At 34.4% G+C, this 10,659-nt stretch overlaps 1 protein-coding gene across 1 annotated transcript in view; it reads right to left on the reverse strand.

Annotated features, from left to right (window-relative positions):
- Nucleotides 1-10,305, reverse strand: part of Dach2 (dachshund family transcription factor 2) — a 572,822-nt gene extending 562,517 nt beyond the window's left edge. Inside the window, exon 1 of the mRNA XM_026789035.1 lies at nucleotides 9,761-10,305. Within this exon, the coding sequence (XP_026644836.1) occupies nucleotides 9,761-10,269 (509 nt within the window). The 5' untranslated portion in view covers nucleotides 10,270-10,305. The remainder of the gene's footprint in view (nucleotides 1-9,760) is intronic.
- Nucleotides 10,306-10,659: the final 354 nt, after the last annotated feature.

A 10,659-nucleotide genomic window follows, 5' to 3' on the forward strand; every position in this document is an offset into this window, starting at 1 on the left:
TGTAGTGTAGTGTGTGTGTGTGTGTGTGTGTGTGTGTGTGTGTGTATACTGGGAATAAATGTGTTATCCAAAGTTACTTATGTTTAAGGGTGAATGTCTTCTTAATAAACACAAAAACCTTTTATCATTTCAGATTAATTTTTGAAATAAATTCTTGCACAGGACAACACGCCAAAAAATAAAACTCTGAGCTAGAATATTCGACTAATTTAAAACTCATAACAGAAATAAAATGAAGCTTCTTCACATGGAAGCAAAACGTTCATCTATAATTACATATTTAATATCTCCCACTATTTTAGCTTGATCTCCTAGTATTATTCTAAAGAGTGCAAAACATCCTAGTGTTTACTAATATATACATGACTCAGATATGGCTATGAAAATTTGGGATTACTTGACAAGTGTCAGTACAAAACATTTATAATCTCAAATATTGTTTAAGTTAGTAACTATGATGAGAGATAATGTGATTATATACATGTGATAAATATAAAAATGAGTACATAATACATCCACAAAAATAGTAGCTCTTATATGCCTTGATATCATATGGTATATAATTCATAATTACTAAACACACAGCATAGTAAATCTGATCAATAATGCAGGATCAAAATGAATGAGAAAGCATTTCTGTCTCATTTATTTAAAACACAAAACTTAAATAACTAATTTTACAAATGCCTTCAATAAGTCAAAAAAGAGAGTCCTTGAAGTCTGACATATATCTTCAAATGAACTTTTAAGTGACAACAACTGGGTAGAACTAAATTTCTTAATACTGAACTTAATGGAAATTGTATCAAAGTCAAGTTTCCCTAATATTGATACTGTTATGTAGAAGAAAGTTTCAGTGTTTGTATGTATATACTTTCACAAGGATAGTCATCTAACATACATACAAAATAATAACTTATGGGTAGCTATGTTAAGCTTTCTTATGAATAATCTAATAGGGCATTAAACTCCACTATCTTTGGCCCACAGTATAGCTCAGGGTAGAGTACTTGCCTAGCAAGTATAAGGCTCTAGGGTCACTCTCCAGTAACACTGGGGAAAAAAAAACTGACTTATAATTCTTAGAATAGGGATTGTGTTGGCTTTATTTATATACCGCACTACTGAAGGCCAAAAAGAGATGATGATACAGTTTTACCCAATGACTGTGGAATTGTTTTAATGATTTTATTTTAGTACAACAGAGTATCACACAACTGATAGAGAATATAAATAATGCATTAGTGGTATAATAATTTAAATTTATCCAAATACTGTTTTTTATGACAATACCATGTTATTTAGACAAAAGTGGAAATTCTACCAAAATAATGCATTAGTGGTATAATAATTTAAATTTCTCCAAATACTGTTTGTTATGACAATACTATGCTATTTAGACAAATGTGGGAAACAGAATTCTACCAAAATATCTGAAAGCTCTGAATCTAACATATTGCTGTAAGCTATAATGGTTATAACTGTTAATCCAATACACCTTTTATACAAACCCATAAACACATGAGTGGAAAAATAGCACAGATGTTCATCTCTAATGCAATTTCCATTCAATTTCCTAAGTGCGGTCCCTGTGTGCAAACTAGCTTAACGTTATGTTTAGCTTGCAAATTCTTTTAATAAATAATGAATGCAATAAAACTAGAAGATCAATGGCAAGCTGAGAAATCATATAAAAAAAGCCTTTTGTGTTCAGGCTGTTGCCCATTTCAAACTTTAATCCAGAGACAGATCAATATTACTTCTTTTTTTTTTCTTTTTAACCCATCACATAAATAGCACATAGACCAAATGTAACTTAAATGCTGTTACCAGTTGCCAGAAACCTGATAAGATCATAGGACACAGATGCAATTGAATGTTCAATACCTTAACATACACACTGCACTATATAGTAAGCAATAAATTGGTATAGAAATGAAAAAGGTCATACAGAAATAAAACCACTGTATGTCATTATTTTTGAAACTTTCCAATGCTATTTATTTTCCAGTAGTGCAATTAAAAACTTTTCAATAGAGTTTTCACTAATATATTAAATAATCACAATGGCCAAAAGAGTACATAGATAGAAATAATTTCAAACTCAAGGTTCCTATGTATAAAGAATTTTTAATTTTCAAAACTAATTTTAATTGATAGAATACATTATTCCTTTAATTAGGTAATGGGGAAGATACTTCATGTAAATTTGAGTTAGAATATTACTGAGACTTCAAATTAATTGGGGAAAATGAATCATATTTCTTAGTATACTTATGTTTCCATTAGAGATGGAAAGATGGAATCTTGTCTTATCAAATCCTTTTAGACAAGCATTTGCTGTTTGAAAAGAGGGACCCAAGTCAAGTACCACATGTGCTGCACTAATGTACCAGTCTAAAGAACTAAATAACTTTATGGCATTAGTCTTCTTCCATTTATTAATTCTTGCCTATTTAGAACATTAGAACACTTCCCCTGGGCTTTCAGTAAAAGAAAACATTAAGAAGTCATAATTTATATCAGAACATAATTCATGTCAAAGAATCTAATTCAGCGTATTAGGCTGATACCTTTGTATGTGTATTTATGAGAGTTTTATGGCATGATTACAAATGATTTTACACTGGACTTAAAATTTCAGGGTTATGTCTTACAACTGCACACTTCATGTAACTATAAGTAGCAGTTATGTTAAGAGCAGAAATGAATTTAAATAATTTTGTAAAAACAATAAATATGTATATGATTATATTCATTCCGCCAATGTGGATGTGATGTCTAATATATACAAAGTATTAGGATTAGTGATGTTTTATGATTAATATTGCTGAAGTGAAATAATGATTCCTTAGATTTTATTGTATGTAAAAAATTCAGTTACTCTTTAAATATGCTATATTCAATTTTATATAAAATAATTTATGTTGAACCTTGTATCCTCAGTCTTGGTATAATAATTTCACCAATTATAATATATAAGTTTAGCATTAAAAAAGAAAGAGATGAGACATCACAGTAAAGACATGCACAGGTTTTAAACAAAGTTTTAAGAACTGAGATAACTATTCGGTTAAGTTCATAACTTTCTTTTCATACTTGACTATAGCACATAAGCCACATTTGAACCTCTGAAAGCACTACCTGAAGAGAAAGTTTTGGAAAGATTGGTTATCTGAACCTTATCATTTCACATTGTTTCTTGATGCCCTAGTCAAATTAACAATACACTGGTGTTTAAAGAATGTTATAAATTTCTATAAAGAGAATCTCCTTCTAAAAACCTATTCATTATATATGCTGATGATGAAGTTCCAGGTGTTGCACATGCTAGTCAGATGACAGACCATCAAGCCACACCCCCAGCCTTAAATGTTGCTGTCTTAAAATATATATTCTTTGCAAAATTAAACAAATCAAAGATGGGATTTCCTTTGAAATTTTTCATTTTCAAATATCTGATACTAATTTAAAACTACAATATTGTCTCATCCGTGTTTCATGTCAGTTGACACTGTTATTTTTCTCTGAAAATCAATATAATGAGACAAGAGGTTAAATGTGAAAGGAAGGAAGTTATGATGTTTAGTGAAGGGAAGTAACTTCAATATAATTATATGAAGGTCCTCTAGGTGTATGCATATGCTCTTTTCTAGTCTAAGATATTAAACTACAGAGGTCACACTTATGGTTAAAAATGGTTTATGGTTCACAAAAATCATAATATAAATACATTATATATGCTAAGATGTAATAAAATTTTCTAAGGTTTTTTTCAGGTTCACAAAGTGAGGAAATGATTAATACACAATAAATAGACTGAAGGGGTTCCAAATCCCTTGGTAAAACTATATTGCAGCTGCATTAAGCCAACTAAAAGCTTATTAGTAAGGCTTTAAAAACTAACACCCTTCTATAATCAATTTGTATAGAGTATTATTCTATTTACAATGAAATTTTCAATGTGTTCCAATAATATATTACTAATTCTCGTTTTTTGTTTCATGATTAAATATTAATGGACCAGCATTATGAAGCATCTATCCTCTATTTAGGTTTCTAATATATTGTTTTGCCATTTTAAAAATAGTATGAAAATTAAAAATCCTTTTCAGAAAAAATCTTATGACTGCTTTGATATTTTACTCTGATTTCTAAATAAAATAATATAAATGTAGTTGTTCTAGCAGAAAATGAAAAAAAAAGGGGATGCCGCCACTTTAAAAGCTTCAATCTCTTTGACATTGCTGGCAGTGTATGGGAACATTAATGCATCTGTCATGATAACAAGCTAAGAATAACATCTAGACATCAAACCGAGCAGAGAATCCATCTGAAGTGATTCATTCAGATCTGTCTCATTGATTTATTAAACACAGGGCAACATCTGCAGCCTCACAGAGCCGCTTGGTGAAATTAATGCAAGATCAATTCAAATGGAAAAAAGTGTAAAAGAGATAAATCAAAACACAATTTGCATGCAGTCCCACAATCAGGCTTATTGGGTGCAAATGTTCAATTTCCCTTCCAAAGAAAATGTGTTTAAATGTTGTTTTATCTTTGTAGAACTGTGTGATCTGAAGTGACAGTGAAGAGTTTTGCAGGTTGAGCTGGTGAAACGGAAAAAAAGAGGACAAAATAATGCTACTAGAGACCTTTTGAATATGCAACAAGAATATCATTAATACCTAATTGTTTTGTTTTCAGGATGACTTTTAGCCTTAAACACAATATAGTCAATTTTAGATCAACTAGGTTGGTTTAAGCACATTTGAAATACATAAAAGGGAAAATTCCAAATAGCATTTATCTTTGGAAACACTCTCTATATTGCCAGATGAAAAGTATTGTGATTAGGAATCATCACAATTATACTCATCTACAAGAAGCATTTTAAGGCACCCAAACAAAATAAGATTACTTAAAATAGCATTAAATAATTCAAACTTCATGACTTCTTCAAATAGCAGGAATTTTTTACATAAAAAGATATAAAAGACACTCACATTCTAATTACCTATTGACATTCATGTGCTGTGTGTGCACTGAGAATAATATGACATATAAAGCTCCAAATATGTACTACTCTATCACGTGCCTCACCTAAGATGTACATATGTGAGGTAAACATGAACAGTCAGTCAGTAACTAGAGTACCTAGCTATTTTTTTTTAAAAGTAGGAAGAAATGTACATTTAAAATGAAGACAAACATTAAAGTTTTATGCATTGACATATGACTGCAATGCTATAATTGTAGTATTAACAGCATTCTCTTAATACAAGACTAAAGATTGCTGTTATGTGGCTGATTTTAAGAGACAATGACTACCTCATCTAAACTCTATGAAATAAGCAACATGCATTCATTACCCAGATTCATTTCTATAACAGTTTCATTATCTATGAAAATAGCTGTAATACTAAGTACCAGCCCAGAAAAGTTACACAAGCTCTTTAAAAACTTGATGAAGCTGAATTTTATTGTCAATGCAAAACAACAGTCAACTATGTTACTCTGTATGGATTGTAAACGCTAACGGATGCATCGAGATTTAATGCAAAGGCAAATTCGTTGAGTGCTTACAATAATCATCTTTCTAGTATTTGAAAACAGTTTAAATATGATAATAGCCATTAAATTCACACTAAGTTACTCCAACATCAAAAAACCCACGTGTTCTGTGTATATACTGTCAAATAAAATCTAAGTGAACCGTTGGGAATTTCAATTGTAAAGACAAATTTGTTTGAATAATGTCAAATAATGTCTCCAAATAATTATAGTAAGGTTTTCTTAATCATACACTCTTGTTTTTTACAATCATTTATTTAGCTATACTTGTGACTGGATAACAGTTAATTAATTGTTCCCCCAAATGAAACAAAATGCTGATCCTGAAATCTGACAATGTTACTTTTATGTAGGCAAGTAGGGTAAAAGGAGATATCACTAGAATGTGGTCTATTTGCATATTTAGTAAGAGCAATTTGTCATTCAGTGTATGACTGCTCGTATACTAGGAAGAATGCAGTAAGGAAGATCCAGTACACAAAGAGTAGAGATTTTCCACATAGGCTAGCTGAATTTGCCATCTTTGCCATAAAAATTTCCAAGTTTTCTTGAAAAGCAATGAAACAAAAATGTCTTCAAAATCTTAAAAGAAGATATTTTTCCATAATTGGGGATCTTTAAATCATCATTTTCTTAAAAATCGTCAAAATAATGTCTTCACTACTAAGTTTCAAGTAAAAGAACAGAAAGAGAAATGTTGTACAGCCCTTTTCAAAGGCATCATTGCAATGATAAAAAGCTCACCTTACCCAATAGAAAAATAAATGATCACGAGTTTTGTTGCACTATTCTCTAGCAGTTGAAATGCACATAATTTCACAACTTCTTTTCTGAGAAGACAACTTTGAGTGTTTCAACAAATGATTAAAACAAATGATACTAATAGAGTTCTTATCATGAGTACTATTAAAAATGGTTATATATACATATAGATATTGATCACTCATGTTTCTTCAGTGTGGATTGCACTGAACCATATCAAAAAACAACTTCAAGGCAATATATTAGAGTTTCTGAAAATAAATTTGAAATGATCAATTTTATATGAGATAACATAGAGAAGAGTACAAATTAAAACATTCTAGTCAGGACACATACTCGTCACCATGTATTTGACAAAGAAGAAGTATGCTTATTATTCGGGAAACAAATGCCAGAAGTATCATTACAATAATAGGCCTTCGACAGAATCTTATGAAATTATATCCATCAGAATGTGTTTACACTCAACTGAATGTATAGTTTTTCCCCTGTACTCTCCTCCCCTTCACCTTTAGCTAGAAGAGGTAAGTCATGAATCCTGAGGAAGAATCCTCTTTAGGCAAGTCTCCATTGGGAACATCACTCATCTTCCTGGGTATGTTTATTTGATCTTCCCTCCTTATGACAGAATTCTGCTCTTTTACTGCATTTCTTTTCTCTTAATGACCTTGTGTCTCACGGTCTTTATGCTATTATTCTGAACCTAGTGCCTATTTATACCCCTTAGTTTTCTTTTTACTGACTTAAAGTCACAGAAATATTATAGACCTGAACACTAACTTCAGATTGTATTTAAAGTAATAGATCATATAAACAATGACATCTACAGTCATGAAGTTTTTTTCATAAGCATCAAATTTTGCAAATTTATTAACACATTTATGAGGGTATTTGCATCAGCAAAATTTGCTCATGTTATTTTATCATTAATTAGATTCATTACAGTAATTGTACTTTTTCTCTATCAAAAATTATAATGTATTTGTTATATGTATTTCTGTCTGCTTGTTTTCCTCACCTTCTTTGTGTATTGTATACATAAAATATTTTTAATAATTTTCACAATTGTATATTCTAATGCTTGCAAGACAATTATTGAAAACATATTATAAAATGTAACAGAATGCACAAAGCATTGTCACAAATTATTTCCTCATATTTAATACTTTCCTATAATTGTTTTATATAAAATCAAGTAAAACTGTTAGATATGAAAATTATAAGGAATAAATAAAGCTTAATCAGATGAAAACAGTAACCTAAAACATATTATAGCAGAATCCCAAAACAGTATAAAATTACCTATCTCAGAATACTAAGTAATTTATCATTTTTCTCTTTGGTATCTCTCAATTTAAGAAAAGTTCTTATTCATGAAAACAATCAAAATCACAATAAAATGATAACCTGTTTACTTTTAGAGTGAAACCCATAAATATTTCTCAAAAATTAATGAAAGAATCAATTATTCACAAAAGGAAAATAATACCTGTATAAAGTTTTGCAGTTTAGGAATGAACATTTGGGGGAGGGGAAGGGAGTCTAAGACAAGGAAAGGAGGAAGCAGAGAGATGGTGAAGGAGAGAGATGAAAATGGCTTTTCCTGTCTGCAATTATTTGTCATGAGTGTGTCTGAATATCCGTAAAGGAATCACATGGCTTCCATCAGAACTTCTAGTAGCTCACTGAGTTTGTATATTAGTAATATTCTTTGCAGTCAAAATAAAATTTTTCGATTTTTTATAAAATATTTCTATTTTTAAAACCATGAAGGAGGTTTTAACCCTTTGAGTTTTAAAGCCATAAAGAAAATGTTTATCTTTGGAGTGCTTCACCCTATACCTTATGAAAAGTTCATCTATAAGGCAGGTTTGTAAGCTTCACATACGAATCAGGTAGGAGCTTCCATATGAACTGGTTTCTGTTCGGTTGCTTGCACACAGAAGATCGTTGCTCAAAAGAACAAGAAAGGATTCTCTTATAAGTTCTGTAGCACTGTTATTTATTGTAACTAGTAAGCAACAGTTTGCCTATACATTGCCAGTACATTTCCGCTAAAGAGAGCAATTTGGATTTTACAACTGACATGACAATGTAGTTGCAGTTTCATCCACAGACGCAGAAATGTAATCATTTAAAGTCATAGACCTCAGCAGAAGTTCTTTATAAAATGATAAACTATGTTACTGCTTTACAGCAAAGCTCTTTGCCCCCTTTTCCATCCATGAATTGTGATTTCTCCATTTGTATATTAATCTCATATGTCAAATGATGACTTTCTTGAGATATTGCCAGACAAGAAATGGAATAAACATTGAGAAGCCTAAATTATATTTTTGAATGCCAAATTTCTCAAAGTAGTTTCTTTTTCTTTTCATTCCCCTAAGTGGCTTCGGAGTGCAAATGAACATTTAGTCTCCAATATACTTCTAAACTGTGATATGGAGGGGATATACTTATGACCTGAGAAGCTATCTATTACTGGTTAAACAATCCTCTCTTAGGAGAAATGGGATTCTTCCAACTGGTTTGTCTGCGGTGGAGGAGCTGGTAGATTCTCTCAAAAAAAATTAAAAAAAAAAGAGCCTACTAACTTCAGCACCAAGCTTCTGCTTAGTCTTAGCCCCAGTTTTTCATGCCCCACATTAACCTCTGCAGGTGGCCCAAAAGGGAGGATTCCAGGAAAATGGCATCTGTCCTAGCCGTTTTGTAAAAAATAAGACTGATCTACTTTTCCGTGCACCAGGGAGCTTTGCACAGCGGGCATGAGCATATGTCCTTACTAGAGGCACCTCTACAAGACAGCGCGTGTCACAGGCACACACACACACACACACACACACACACACACACACCTCCACCATCACAGCACATGCATCCCATACACTTTCACAACAAACATACAGGATGGGGATCAAATCACCCTCTGGGATGGATTCTCGACTTCCGTTCCCCTGCAGCCCCTAAACGCTGTTTTCTCACTTGCCAGCTTAGGAGCCCAGGTTACAGCTCAGCTAGCCCCCAATCACAACCACAAACACAACCCCAAGAAAGCCCTTAGTGTCCGTGTTCAGCAGAAAAACTGTCCGACCCGTATGGCCACAAAAGAGCAGGAAAGAACATCAAATAAAGAAAATAACTACCACAAGCAGTCAAAAAAGCCATGCAAGACATAGGCGAAAGACTGTAAAGTTTCAGTGGAGGATTGCAGCTGAAGTTTGTGCGGGACTCTTTCAGACTGGAGTCCTACCACTGAGCGCAGCCTAGAAAGGACTGCCAACTAACGAGCCCTTCTAATCCTCTCTACCCCGCCGATAACAGTGCGAAGAAGCAGGACTTAGACTCTATAGACAAAGTTGGATGAGAGTGATAAGACATGCAGAAGAGGGTAAGAAGCGAAAAAGTCAAGAAATGATTGTCTCACCTGGCATTTGTGCAATCGGTGAACAAAGTTTCGAAGTCTTTTCTGGTGATGAGTTTGCAGCGGTTCACCCCTGGCTGAATGGCCCCCAGCCCACGAAGGATTCGAACTTGCTCCACAGTACACACCACAGGGGATATGTCCAGTCTCTTCAGTTTAGTGTACACCGTGTGCAACCCTCCCACCAGGTGCTTGAGGAAAAGATCAAAGACTTGCGGCAGGCAGATCAGTTCCTGGCCGTCCATCAGGAATGAAGCCACCTTCACTCCGTGCATGTCGACCATCCGGCACTCGTTACTGTTGGTGTTGCTGCTGCCACCGCTGCCACCACCAATCCCGCCACCCCCGACACTGCCACTGTGATTATTGGCCATGAAACTGTTGATCAGATTAGGGGCTAGACGCGGGGGCTCCCCTGGAGACGAATACAGAGGTTCAGCACGGAATAAACCCCCCGGGACGCCGGCGCTGCTGGAAGTTGCAGAGATCACCGGAGGTGCAGAGACAGCCATGGTCACTCTGTCTGGAGCCTAGCTCTTAGGGCCCTCGCTTACTCGCCCTGACTCTCTAGGTCCCCTCGCACTCACTCACTGACTCTCTATATCTTTCTCAGGCACGTTCCCACTCTCAGAACAGTTTGTAAGTCAGAAGCAGGCTGGCTACTGGCTCGAGCTCATCCACCACCCTACACACACAGTGAGCTGCCTCGACCCGCGGCAGCCCTAAGAGCCCACCCCCACCACACCCCCTCCCGAGACTGGCAGCGCCCCCCAGCCAATGGGCCCCACCCCCTCAGCGACCGCGTGCGCCGAATGGCTGCCGCCAGCGAGGGGTGGAGACTCCCCAGCCAGCCCCTGCCTACCTGAGGCCGTGCGGGCTTTCAGTAAATGGAAGTGGAGCAC

This window comes from Microtus ochrogaster, unplaced genomic scaffold, assembly GCF_000317375.1.
Source record: "Microtus ochrogaster isolate Prairie Vole_2 unplaced genomic scaffold, MicOch1.0 UNK13, whole genome shotgun sequence".
NCBI lineage: Eukaryota > Metazoa > Chordata > Mammalia > Rodentia > Cricetidae > Microtus > Microtus ochrogaster.